This window comes from Moschus berezovskii, chromosome 4 (genome assembly GCF_049115385.1).
Source record: "Moschus berezovskii isolate FMDL1 chromosome 4, NW_MosBer_1.0, whole genome shotgun sequence".
Lineage (NCBI taxonomy): Eukaryota > Metazoa > Chordata > Mammalia > Artiodactyla > Moschidae > Moschus > Moschus berezovskii.
This window is the reverse complement of record NC_142463.1, coordinates 79301121-79315591: the sequence shown is the minus strand read 5'-3', so window position 1 is coordinate 79315591 and position 14471 is coordinate 79301121. Positions and strand designations below refer to the sequence as shown.

General features: G+C 44.8%; 1 protein-coding gene across 7 annotated transcripts in view; it reads right to left on the bottom strand.

Moving 5' to 3' along the window:
- The window catches only part of CDC14A (cell division cycle 14A), a 180894-nt gene extending 166934 nt beyond the window's left edge, over window positions 1-13960 (bottom strand). For 5 of the 7 annotated variants that reach the window (XM_088835517.1, XM_055403617.2, XM_088835516.1 and 2 more), the window contains exons 1-2: window positions 12730-12871; window positions 11843-11933 (exon numbers count right to left, since the gene is read on the bottom strand). In XM_088835517.1, coding sequence (XP_088691643.1) covers window positions 11843-11933; window positions 12730-12778 — 140 coding nt within the window. In that variant the 5' untranslated portion in view covers window positions 12779-12871. Of the gene's footprint in view, window positions 1-11842; window positions 11934-12729; window positions 12872-13851 lie in introns of those variants that run through there. The other 2 variants (XM_055403615.2, XM_055403616.2) reach the window with 1 other exon arrangement.
- Between the last annotated feature and the right edge of the window lie 511 nt (window positions 13961-14471).

Below are 14471 nucleotides of genomic sequence, written 5' to 3'. Positions count from 1 at the left end.
TCACACACACACACACACACCCCACTCCGTCCCACAGGCCAGGTTCTATTCTTATGTGCTTCCAAAGAATCGTAGGTCTTTCCTTGAGAGAGTTTACAGACTGTCCGATATCTGAATATTCATTAATAGCCTCCCCAAGGCCCACCAGACAATAAACTCCATGAGAACAAGGGTTGGGTTAAAATCTGCTCAGTAATGTAGCCCTAGCACCTGGCACAGAGATGACGAAGTAAATGAATGAAATGTTGACGTGACTGGTTCATCTGTAAAACTATTGTCTTCTTCCATTTAATCCTTCTGCTGCTGCTGCTGCTAAGTCACTTCAGTCGTGTCCGACTCTGCGCGACCCCATAGACAGAAGCCCACCAGGCTCCCCCGTCCCTGGGATTCTCCAGGCAAGAACACTGGAGTGGGTTGCCATTTCCTTCTCCAATGTGTGAAAGTGAAAAGTGAAAGTGAAGTCGCTCATCGTGTCCGACCCTTAGTGACCCCACGGACTTCAGCCTACCAGGCTGCTCCATCCATGGGATTCTCTAGACAAGAGTACTGGAGTGGCTTGCCATTGCCTTCTCCGTTTAATCCTTCTAAACCAGGTTAAATCTCGGGAAGGATATCAGGGAGCACATTGTATTGGTTTTGGGTACAAAACTGGACTAGACAGAAAAAAATTGACAAAAAATAACCTAAGAAGGAAAGAACAGGGAAGGGGATAGAGAATGGGAGGCCATCCACCTCTCTAGTGCAAGGAGAACTGGGGGACACCCATTCTACTGCCACCACAGTCAACCCTACGCCTGTATCTTTATTACTAGGGCCTCCCAAGAGGTGCAAGTGGTAAAGAACCCACCTGCCAATGCAGGAGATGCCAGAGATACGGGTTCAATCCCTTGGTCTGGAAGATCCCCTGGAGGAAGGCATAGCAACCCACTCCAGTGTTCTTGCCTGGAAAATCCCATGGACAGAGAAGCCTGGTGGGCTACAGTCCATAGGGTCACACAGAGTCTGGCTTGCTCTAAATGTGACCTGCTCCAGAAGTGGTCCCCAATCTAAAAAGACTCAGTCCAACAATACATCATCCTGACTCCTTGTTTTTTGCTTAGCAGCCCCTTCAGTGGGCTGAGTATCTGAGAGTTTTGCCAAGCTGAAATCATCCTAAAACTTTACTTTTGAGTTTTCTAGAGCTGCAGGCAATCTGCTATAGAGCATATAGAATGAAGTGCATTTGACACTGAAGTGTCTGGCAGAACAGAAAAGGCACTATTTTACAATCCCACTATTCACAGCTCCCTAGAAGAGACCTTTTTAACCCTTTTTCTTTGTATCACACCTAGATAAAAATAAAATGCTTTTAGCATTTCAGATTAATACAGCTACAGATGATCAATAATTTGATTATGAGGACTAAGGATAAGTGCTGTATCAATTTCACAGTCTCTTAAAAGAAAAAGAAATGTGTAGAATAAGAAATCAGTTATACAAGGATCCCCAGTTCAGAAATCTCAATCAGGAATATAAATGAGAATCACAAGTAAGGCAAAAAACAAAGTCATATTATTTCTTTTAAAGCCTGCCACAAACCCATGCCTTTAGCAATATTTACAAGAGTCTCCAACTCACTTGGAAGTCTATTTAGCTTTATACTGCACCAAAGGCTAATAAAACATGATATCTAGTTTCTATGCCCATAGCATATTAGACTCATCAGACAGACCATAGGCAGGAGGCAGCTATTGGTGGCTGCTGGTACAATGATAGAAATGTCAAAAGCTAAGAGCTCAAACTGTAAAGAATCTGCCCACAATGCAGGCACCTGGGTTCTATCCCTGGGCCAGAAAGATCCCCTGGAGAAGGGCATGGCAACCCACTCCAGGATGCCTGAAGAATCCCACGGACAGAGGAGTCTGGTGGGCTACAGTCCATGGGGTCCAAAAGAATCAGACACAACTGAGCAACTAACGTACACAATCCAACAGTCAGTAACACCTAGAAAGTACTCAGGTGAGTTATTCATCAACAAAAACTAACTAGATTAAAAACACTAAAAGATAAAATATGTTTACCAAATAAAAGATGTTTGGCAAATCTGATACTGAAGCAGAGATCTCTTTATTCCTTGTGCTGAGCTGTGATCAGTCTCTCAGGTGCTCAATCACGTCCCATTCTTTGCAACCTGTGGACTGCAGACTACCAGGGTACCCTGCCCATGGAATTTTCCAGGCAATACTAGAGCAGGTTGCCATTTCCTACTCCAGGGGATCTTCCAACCCAGGGATTGAACCCAGATCTCCCACATTGCAAGCAGATTCTTTACTGCCTCGGCCACCTTTAAAGTAAAGTGAAATTGCTCAGTCGTGTCTGACTCTTTGCGACCCCATGGACATGTAGCCTACCAGGATCCATGGGATTTTCCAGGCAAGGGTACTGGAGTGGGTTGCCATTTCCTTCAGCCACCTTTCAGTTCAGTTCAGTTCAGTCACTCAGTCTTGTCCAACTCTTTGCGACCCCATGAATCACAGCACGCCAGGCCTCCCTGTCCATCACCAACTCCCGGAGTTCACTCAAACTCATGTCCACAGAGTCAGTGATACCATCCAGCCATCTCATCCTCTGTCGTCCCCTTCTCCTCCAGCCCCCAACCTTTCCCAGCATCAGAGTCTTTTCCAGTGAGTCAACTCATCACATGAGGTGGCCAAAGTATTGCAGTTTCAGCTTTAGCATCAGCCCTTCCAATGAACACCCAGGATTGATCTCCTTTAGAATGGACTGGTTGGATCTCCTTGCAGTCCAAGGGATTCTCAAGAGTCTTCTCCAGCCACCTTTAGGAGCTCCTAAAACTATACCTGAATTACAATGAAACTGTACAACTAATGTACTAATAGTAATAAAGTCTCACAGAAAAAATAAGTAAATCATAATCAATAAATTCTTTAAGAAGGCAACAATGTAGATTCATTTTAGAAAGGTTGCCATAAATTACAAAACTACTTTGATATTTCAAGATGTAATTTTCCATCTTTTTGTAGAAGCTGCCCTACTGAAATGCCACATTCCCAGACAAGACTAGATAAGAGTATATGCATTGTAAGAGTATATGTAGCAAGGAAAGCAAATTTGAAATACACCATCTCTTCTGGTTCTCAAAAGAAAATTAAATTTTATAAAAGAAGAACATGTTCAAACTAGCAAATTCTTCAGTTCATCAATAGGACATGAAGATCTTTAACACCACAATATTAAATTAATAAATGAAATACTTTATTCAAAAACTATAGTTTATGAAACTATTTTCCATAAAGGAATCCACTGATGATCACAAATAATTGTGATGCTTTACCAGATGTTTCCAAGTTTGTCAAAGGCTGGGATTATTACATGCTTTAATAAATAAAATAATATTTTTGATGGTTCTCATTCAACATCTGATTGTTTGGTGGTTCTAGAAATATCGAGTCAATGAACAAAACCAACTTTTTTAATGTAAATTGAAACTAAAACTTAAAAATTTTTTTAAAGAAACAATGAACTCCACACTTAAGCCCACTTCAAATCAGTGAGCCAGAAAGGAACTTGAGATCAGCTGTTCCACCCACCTCCCCAGATTTTTAAAACAAGGAAATAGCTAGATATCCAGGGCAGGCACTATCTATTTTCTGCTTAAAGATCACAAAAGACAATGACTCCTCTTTTACTTTCATTATAGACTCTCCTTTTTATTTCCCTTCCTCATCCCCCAAATAAAGCAACAAAAAGGTAGCTTCTCCTTCTGATTTACTCACAGGCCCTACTTTAAGGTGTCACTTTCTCCCAGTCATCCAAACCATAAATCTTGAACTTAACCTTCAATTGCCCTGACCCCTCAAATGCCTCAAATACAGTCAATACATCCCCTCTAGCCTCGCTCCCACCTAGCCTTTCTGTTCCCATTGCTGTAACCATAATCCAGTCTTGCCACACTTCCCAGTCATGGGTGTACTTGTCCTAAGCAGAGCTCTGCTCAGTCTCCCTGTGTCATTCATAAACCAGCAGAACTGAGATCCAAACAGCTTTCCATAAGCCAGTCCCCAATCATGCGCCCAGCCTCACCCACGACCTCTCTGCGCTTCAAGTATTTTGCCTCACCTAACAAAATCTTGCTATCCCCCAACACTGAAATCTTTCTTTCCTTCTTCTCTCATTCATTCAGCTAAAATTTCTTGTACACGCTCTAAGCCAGGCTCCGTGCCAGATATATGTATACAGTGGTGAACAAAAATAGGCAGTACTTGTCCTCACAGAGATCATAAAATATATTCTTCGCTCTTACATACCCTTCAAAAGCTAGTTCAAATATCACTCTACGAAGTCTTTGTCACTCTGGGAAGTAATCTCTCTTCCTTTCTTGGATTTTTAATATATTCATTTACAACTTTTGTCATTTCTTGCCTTGCACTGTATTTGTTTACACTTCCTTCTTTCTGTATTTGTGTATCACCAAAGCATTAGCATACTGCTTTGTACAAAAACCTATCCCATCTAAATATTTTGTTTGTTTGGGGGGAAGTGGGGATTTTTTTTTTGGCCCCGCCATGCGGCCTGAAGGATCCTAGTTCCTCCACCAGGGATCAAACCCATGCTTCTGCAGTAGAAGTGCAAAGTATCAACCACAGGACTGCACCGTTTCCTCTATTACCAACCACCTACAACTTTTAAATTATGCTTTTTTCACTTCCCATAAAAACATGTCAAGAGTCTTTTTTTCTTTCTCTTTCTTTTTAAAGCACAAAGATGAATTAAGCTGTGGCTAAGTGTAAGTCATTTACTTTCGGCTTTGGAATGTGTTTATGAACTTACAAATGAGAACAGCTGATGTCTTAGGGATCTACTTCAAACACAATAATGAAGCCGCCCTGTGGTGACTTGGCCAACAAAGAACTTGGACGGCACACAGCTCCTCAGAGGACTCTCCTCCAACCCATTTGAATCCCTTCTCAGGCTTCCTGATTAAGACTAGCGCTGTCAGTTTTAACTGAGTCCTCAGCACCTCAGTTAAATTCTGCATTTTCACTAAGCTTGTCTCGAGCAAATTGAAAGAACTGAGTAACAATTTGTCCTTATGAAGAACAAAAATCGATGATCCTATTGTGAATGCCAAAGAGGTCAAAACAGCAAGTATTTAATAAATCAGCAACCTCAAAGTAAAAGTTGACTCTAGTGGGTCACAGAATTAAGAACTAACTGGTGAATGTATACAGGTATCTATTTCCTCATGATGTAAACAGCATAATAATCCTGGTTATATACACAGGGACACATACATAAGCACACGCCTAAAACTCCTGTGTTCAAAACAGAGAATGGAAAAAGTGGCCTTGAACGGTGTTATTTCTGCAAGATTAGGATGAGAGAAAGGAGAAAAGGGGAAGAAAGTAGAAACCTATACCATCTTTTAAAAGCTAAAGAGTTTTCTGAGTTTTCAGGAGAATTCTATGCAAAAATCATTACATCTTAAGTGACAACCAGTTAAGCAGCAAGAACATTTCACAGCCTGCCTGCAAAGAATTTTCACAAGCTTATAAAAACTAGGCTTCTTTTGTTTTCACATCTCCTATTAACACACAATGATAATTATCTCTATTTTATCTGTCTCTTTTAGGCGGGGCAGTCCACTTAAAGGAGAAAAGCAAATTCATATCCACAAAAATGGAGTTGCGGGAAAACATTTTAATCACTAGCACACATATCCAGATACATCCTGGACATAAATCTGTGCACACAATGTCAGCAGCCCATTCCTTGCCAAAGCCATCACCACTCAAGTTAGAAGGGTCATGTGAGCCAGGGAGGGGCAAAGCTGTTCTCCACCCTCTTTACCAGCCTCAGGCTCAAGACAAATGGGAACTTACTGGAAGCATGAGAGCATGACTTCAGGGTAAATTTACTAGCTCAATGACCTTCAGCTCTACATAATCCTCTCTGGGTCTCAGTTTCCTCATCTATAAAGTGGTGACAATAATAGCACCTAACTCCTAGGGTTGTTCCCAAGATTGAGTTAATATATATAAAGAACACTGCTTGTCATAGGACTATAAACATTAGCTTGTCATGGGACTATAATTAGCTGCTGCTATAATTTTATTTTTATTCTCATGGTGAAATGTATCTCTGAATTCAACTGTATCTCCTGTTCTGTCTATATCATAGCAATTTATAATGAGATTTGAGGTACCAAATGATGGCCCTAAGGCTCTAGGCCCAGGGGCTTCCCTGGTGGCTGAGAAAGTAAAGAACATGCCTCAATGCAGGAGACTCAGGTTCGATCCTTGGGTCAGGAAGATCCCCTGGAGACGGGAACGGCTACCCACTCTAGTACTCTTGCTTAGAGAATTTCATGGACAGAGGAGTCTGATGGGCTACAGTCCATGGGCCAGAGTCAGACACAACTGAGCAACTTTCACTTTCAAGGTTCTATATAAGATCACATATCTGTGTATATCTGTGTATGTTCATATGCTTAGGTGGCATTCAGCTTTCTGTGACATTAGCCTACTTGTTACACATTAAATTCAAAATAAAAACTGAAAAACCAAAAGGGTTTCCTCCTACCTCTATCTAACCTAAGTTTTCTATTCCTACAATATTTCCGGGCAAGAGAAGTTTTTCTGTCTTTCTCCCAAAGATGTCCTAGTCTTACACTTCAACTCAAGCCTATGCTACAAGCTACATATAAGAAATCATTCTTTTATAAATTATTTATCCCAAAATTCCCAGTTGCATTAATATCAGGCTACTTTAATAAAATTTAAATGAAAATTGGACATTTTAAATTAAATCTTCATGTTAGTTAATTAGTCCTCATTAGAGGCTGGCTGCTCATTCTTCCATGCTAAAACATTTGGTGAAATTCTTTGAATTATTTCAGAAACTGCTTAATATGCAGTCCCCAGAGTATGTCCATGAAGAGTTCTCTCCTGCATTTTCAGTACCTTTGCAAACATGAAGACAGGAGAAATGAAAATGGACAAAACTTCTACAGTCTCCTTTCTATGCATAAACATTCAACTCGATACCCATAACTGTTAGGAGGGGCCCACAAAGTTATAACAATTAACATATTTGATTTTGCTGACTTTCGAGCCAAAAGGAATTTGAGCCAAGTTATAAAAAGTAAGCCTCTATTTGGATTACACGGCCCAATTCCAAAACCAAAGAACTAGCCTTTCTGGAAAGCTGTGCATTATTTGTAGCTTAATCAAATACAGACAAATCTTTAAAAGGCTCCCTTTTTGGGGGGCTACATTTTCCCCACAAGTGTGGTAGTTTATACTCTGATTTTAATTCTGATCTGTGAAATCATAACCCAAGGATAAATGTATGCTTTATTATCAACCACATTTTACTAAAAGTGCTCATGCCTTTATACTAATGTGGTAACTTCTGTTTAAAATTCACAGAGAAAGTTCATTTCTAATAGATAGTTGGGATCTCATAAGGCCACTTTGTTAATCCTTCTCCACTAGCTTCTCGGACAGTTGCCAGGTGGGGGTAAGTGGATGCACCTGTAGGTCTGGATTGCCAATCTATGCCTCCTGCCCTGACAGGTGTCAGGGCTGGTAGCTACCAAACCAGGATTAAGAAACTTCAGGGCCTTTACTGCCTTCCCAGATCCAACTCAGAGGTGTGGGCTATCACTACAGCAGATACCCCACTCCAACAACCCCATAAGCAAAGTCAGCTTGAAATCAGTTCTAAAATTTTGGCTGGGAGAAATTTTGCCCTTAGTTCCTTTAAGAGGAACAAAGCCTTACTATTTAAATATTTGTTGATTTAATTCAAAAAATAATAGTTGCATTTCCAGGATGATAATTTAGCCAGAAAGGCAGCATTTCACTTACACATTCCATAAATAAGTACACAGATATAGGGTTGTATAAGGCCTTGCTGCTACTGCTACTGCTAAGTCACTTTAGTCATGTCCGACTCTGTGCAACCCCATAGACAGCAGCCCTGTGTGTCACATATACTAATAGTCTCCTTTCCTTGCAGGCATGCTAGGTTGGTTCAGTCATGTCTGATTCTTTGTGACCCTATGGACTATGGCCCACCAGGCTCCTCTGTCCATGGAATTCTCCAGGCAAGAATACTGGAGTGGGTTGCCATGCCCTCCTCCAGGGAATCTTCCCGACCCAGGGATCGAACCTGCGTCTCCTGAGGCTCCTGCATTGAAGGCAGATTCTTTACTGCTGAGCCACCAGGGAAGCCCTCTCCTTTCCTTAGAGAATTACAATCTGATCTGATAGTCCAGGTTTTCCTCACCATAAGCTATATAGAAGAACTCTGATAACACTCATCCTTCAAAGGTCTCTGTGGTCTCTCTAATTCAATACATCCTAAAAGCAGTGCTGACAAGATGGAGTCCACTGTGTCTGTTCCTCTCCCCTCTCTTCTCTCTCCTTCAGCGTTGATCCACCTTTTTGGCTGCTTATTACTACCTCTTTCCCTTGGTTCCTCTCATCCTGGTCAAGCCTATGAAATACATCCCTTGATATTTTTCTCTATCTCCCAGAAATTACATCATTCTCACAGCTTTATCATCTTTTGGAGGAAAATCTCCAAATTTAAGGACTTCTAATTTATGTGATATCCAACCCTGATATGGACATCCCATAAACTCCCTCCTTCCAACCTGACCAACACGGAACACCTGATCGCCCCACAAAAGCCAGTTCTTCTGCCCTACTCCCTACTTCTTGTTTCAATCAATGTCCCAGCAGGTTTCCTGTGACCCAGGCTGTCTGAAAGACTTCTGGGACCCCTCTTTTTCCTCAGCATCGCACCAACCCATGCACCTGATCTGTTGCCAAGTCACATGGATTCAGAGCTCTTCTTTCCACCACCACTGCGACCAGTTCGAATCGAGGAATTTATTTCTTCCCCCTGAACATTTCAGAATTTCTCTAAGTGGGCTCTACTTCCTCTCTAATCTGTCCAAAATGATGCTATCATATTAATTTTTTGAGAGAGGATATATGTACTCTAGGGTTTCCCAGATGGCTCAGTGGTAAAGGATCTGCCTACAAGGCAGAAGACACAGGAGACTTGGGTTCAGTCCCTGGGTCAGGAAGATCCCCTGGAGGAGGAAACAGAAACCCATTCCAATATTCTTGTCTAGAGAATCCCACAGACAGAGGAGTCTGGAGGGCTACAGTCCAAAGGGTTGCAAAGAGTCAAACACAGTTGAGCAACTAAGCACAGAACACACGGACGTACTCCAGAACTAGAGGGCTCGATTTCAAATTCCAGGTCTGCTACTTCTTACTTCTGTGACCTTGGGCAATTTACCTAATCTCTCTGTCCCTTATTCTCATCGTTTGCACACTAAGGATAATTACAGTAACTGCCTAAAAACCGATGTCAAAATAAAATAAATTAATAGTTGTGGAGCACCGAGCACCTGGCGTGCATTTAAATCCTCGATGCAGTCAGCATAGGACCAGTCATACCCTGGACTGCCCCCAAATCCTCAAGAGAGTCCCATGGCATACTAAGGGAACCCTGGCACTCAATCTGCCCAGCTGACCTTTCAGCTTCAGATTACACAGCCCCATTTGAACCTGTATACACACCAGGCAAACCAGAGGTCTCACTATTCCCTGGAGACACTCTAGAGCCTCCCTCCTCATTCTTGCTATTCCTGCTTCGGGGATCTCTCCTCTCCCATCTCTGTCCATTCCACAAGCCAGTCTTAACTCTTCCATAAAGGCTTTTCTGAACCCCTCAACCAAATGTGCTCCCCCAGCCGTGAATTCCCCCCAGCACAGGGGGGTATGTGAGTCTATGGTAGTTATCTTTTCTCTCTCTCTCACTGAAGTCCTGTCTTTCTCCCTCCAGCTCTGGAGCTCCATGAAGGTAATGGGTATCCATCTTCATTGTACTCACTGTATCATCTAACCCTGTATAATGCTGAAGGTGACCAAAAAATGGAGCTGTGGGTGATCAGAACCATAGCTACTCTTGTGGCACAGTAGTTGGGCCCCTCAAACAAAAAGAAGTACACACTCTGCCCAGACTGAAGTCTTTATCAAAGTTTCAAATGACATCAAAATTTCACAATATAAATTGGATGGTCTTTCCAGAAAGTCTTTCTTTACAGAAATACAGTAGAATCAGTAATAAGAAGAATGTGATTTGAAGTCCTATCCTAAAATACTAGCATTAAAATCACACAAAAATCTTTCCTCATATATCAATATCAGAATCAAACCACTGAGCACTGAGTTTAGTTGACTAAACATAATTTCCTGTTATGTCTAGATCTATCATCTAGCAATCCTAAGAGAAGCAACTGAGACCTTAATGCCTGGGGTTAATTCAGTGCTATATTAACCTCCAGTACATCACTGAAGAACTGCACATAATAGCGTGTACACGGTCCCTACCCTCAGACTCACGGGAGGTCCCCAAACTCTACACAGAAAAAGAAAGCGACAACGATGCACATTCACAACAACAGAATGAACACTCCAGAAACATGCTGGCTGTGACATCATCCAGGTACCTGAGGTCGGGGCGTAGGCAGTGCAGTACTCCATTCTGTCTAGGAGCAGAGCTGTAATCTGACACCGGGGATTTAGACCTCTTTGCTGCAGCAGCTCTGGGCATTCATGAGCAGCAGCAAAGGGCTCTTTCATTCCCACTTTTGCTTCAGCCATTCAAGGAGCATCCTGCTCCCAGCACCAGTAAGAGAAATGTCCTGAAGACATCAGTTTCATGAATCCCTCTGATGAAGTGACAATTAAAGATTGTTTTCCCTCAAAGAAAAGATACGCTCTGGATGGTCAAGAATACTCCCACTCTTCGAACGCCTGGTGGTACTCACAAATCCTTAGGCAGAACTCCCAAAGTCCCCCTTAATTAACAGCACAAGTCCTGGGACACCTTCTATAATGAATACAGTTCATTTAACTATGTTCATGTAACTGGACTTTTGATTAAGGCAACAAGAAAGTAAAATTAAATTTTCTGTTAGAATACACGGACTACCCTGAAACACCAGCTCTTTTAATAAAAGGACATAATCAAGCCAACTCAGCCTTCTTACTCCTTACTATTATGCTGTTTTTATCGAATCGAGACTTCTGTCTCTTATAATCTTTTTCATGTAGATCAACAGTCTTTCACAGAAAACAGTTCCCTACAAGCATCTTTCACTCTTAAATCCTGATCCCACAAAGCCAAAGTAACCAAAGAATGTAAATCAGCACTCCTATACCACTTTCTCAAAGGCAAAAATAATAATGCAGTGATGCTTAGGACACTCAAATAAAATAACACAGCAATTTACCACCCAGGTAAATTCTTACTCATAGATATGACTGGGACACAGCCAAGTGTGTCCCACTTTCCAAATATGAGCTGCACAAACAAAAACATCCTGAGTTACAGCAGAAGCCTTGTGAACCGTAAAGCTGAAGCACCTGTAACACACACACTGCCCTGTACTCTGCAGGTGCTCCAATAAATACCCTGTGACTGATTCTCATGCCTATTACAGAATCTAGCAAGGATAGAGGGTGCCTCTCCCTGGCCCTGCTCTGAGGAGTGTTAGGAATCTACAGTTGCAGTTTACTGTGGTGGTGGGAAGAATTAATATAGACAGAGGACTAAAAGGAATGAGGTGATGACAAGTTCAAATTACCTCAACTTTCCCTGCACCTCTTCCCCAGCCTCTGAGCCTAAGAAATTGGATTTGTTACTTTCACCACTGAGGAAGGAGAATAAAACTGTCATAAAGGTGCACAGCATTTCCTTACCCAAGAGCCAACAAGTTAAATAGCTGAGATTAAAAAAATATATAGAAACTTACTTTTCATAGACCAGCTCCTCATCGATGGAAAAATAGTGGGTATTTACTGTGCTTTTTGGTCTATTCCTTAAAGTAGCAAAATATAACCGATCTGAAAGACAAGTTTAAAAGACGGGAGAAAACATGAGAAGCAGGGAAGCTGGTGCGGTAGGGGGGGTGCTAATACTCTAGGATCAAAATAACAACTGCTACCCGGTATTTAAAGACCCCATTAACACGTGGAATTCTTGCAGAAACCTGATCTCTCCCGGAAAGCCAGAGATCCAAGAGCACACCAGTTACAGAAGCGAGTCGAGGGCCCGACTGAGGGTCTCAGTGGGGTGCAGAGCTCCCTGATCTCCCTGGTTTCAGGCCAGCGGGAGCAGGTAGAAGCTGAGGGTACCCGTTGAACTGGAGATGCAAGTTTGGTTCAGAAATCTCCAGACCTCTGCGGAAGGGGAAGAGAGAGGCGAGACTCTCCCCTACAGCTCCGGAGACTTCAAGAAGAGGAAGGGAGGAGAGACAGGGGGTGTGGTTGGAGGTGTCCCGAAAACCGAGATCCAGCAACAGTAGGATAAAGGCAACTGAAAGGATCCCCTGGAGCAGAATCCCCTCGAGCCGCTGCGTGCTGGAGCCCGGCAGAGGACGGTGCGGTCCCTTTACCAAGCGGGGAGGCCTTCCGAAAGTGCTGCAGAGGGAACGAGGGACGCAAGATAGACAGAGAAGCCGGAAGCGGGGGGTCCTCGGGGGAAAGGATAGTACGGAAAAGGGATGAGAGAGCGCGCAGCGATTGTAGTACGCTGGGGGCCCCAGAAGAAGCCGGAGACACTGGCTGGGACACAGGGGCGAGAAGTGAAGAGCTGGGGTGTCGACAGAGGGTTGGAGGATGCGGGGCGACTGCTCCTCACCTTTCATGAACTCGCAAGCCCCGATTAGTTCCCCTGACTCCGCTGCCATCTTAAGCGAGATACGCACGGGGGAGGGCTGGGTCGTGGCCAGCTGAAGTCACCCGCCCCCGGGGGCTTCCCCAGTGCCCAGGAGCCGGGAAGCTTGCAGTCCCGAACACCGAGCCCGCCCGAGAGAGGCAGCAGGCGCCGAAGGCGGAGGCGGCTGGGGGGTCAGCGCGCCGGGCGCCCCGGGGACATTCCGTGGGGAACCCGAGCACGCTCCGAGCGGGGCGCACACGCCCCGGGCTGTGGCCACTCCGATTCGGACCCGGCTGCTGCCGCTGCTCCACCGCCGCCGCGCCTGGGAAACGCAGACCAGCTCTCACGGCCGGGCAAAGTCTTCCCCCGGCTCCCAAAGTGATCATGGAGGAGGAGACGTCTGGCCCCGATCGCGCCCGTGGCTACTCGTGAGGCAGCGGGCAGGACTCTGGTGCCCGCCGGCTGGCAGCAGCTGCTCCGGCTCCTCCTTCGCCACCTCCTTTCAGCAGCAACTCTTCCTCCTCCTCCCCTTGGGTCCGCCCCCAGGCCTTCCTCCCCGCCCTCCCTCAGCTCCCTCCACTTTCACGGCTCCGCGGCCATCCCTTAAAGGGACAGCCCAGCTCCTTTCTCCGCGCCGGCCCCGCGCCCCAGTTACCAGGCGCCCCGCAGGTCACTAAGAGCCAGTTGCTAAGGCTTTGTTGCCGTCCACCAATTGCTGTACGGGATACACGGCCCTGGGCAGAGGAGCCAGGCGGGGCCTCCAGACCAGAAACTTATGAATGAAACGGTGGAGTGGGGAGTGTCCCGAAGAACGCTGCTGTGGCTTTTCAGGCAAGGATGAGCCCGCGCCCCTTCGTTTTCTGCACCCCACTGAGTCTTCTTCCCACTCCAGAGTTTTCGTCTGTCTCTCTCATTCTCTACTTGTCTCGCCGCACTCACCCTTGTTCCAAACTCTTGCATGCGCGCCTGCACACGCACACTCTTATAGATCTAGGATCTCGGTGCCCCACCTTACCTACAGCTAATCTTTCAACCACCGCCCATCCCACCACTGATGGATCTCTATCTTTATAAGAAATCTGAAGGGAAAAAAAAAAGCCCTACCTCCTAGCTCAGAAGAACACCTATTGGTTTCCTCTACACATACTGGATTCTGAATTAACTTGTGCTTTGTTCTCACGGGGTAAAACGTTCCCATCCGGTTCCCCACGTCCTCTCATTTGGGTCGCCGCTGTGGGCGCAAAATCATCACAAAAGGCAAACCTTATTATCGCTCTGGTCCCCGTGGTGGGCGGGGCGGAGGAACGCGACCAGCCCGGGGGCGGGGAGGGAACAGAGGTCTGGGGAGACGGCCACATGTCCACGGGAAAAATAAACACAAAAGAATTTCTTGACGCAGCCTTAGCTGAAGCGCTGGGAGTGGTTCATCTCAAAGAAGCCCTTGTCTTGATTCTGTACGGCTTTTTGAACAGCTAGAACAACTTTCACGCCGGGTGTCCTACCCGCGTGCTTAATTAAAGGGCAGTCCCTGCGATATGAAAATGGCGCTACGGACCCATAGCCGGAAGAGCATGCGCTCTGAGCGGTTTCTCCAGAAACCGAAAAGGATTTGTGCCAGCCTTCGGTTTCGCAGTCGTTTGTTTACCTCTTGGAGGAAGGGGGCGCGCAAGAGAAGAGACGACTGACGGAAGGAGCGCTCTGAGGCCAGCAAGAAAAACTCAGTT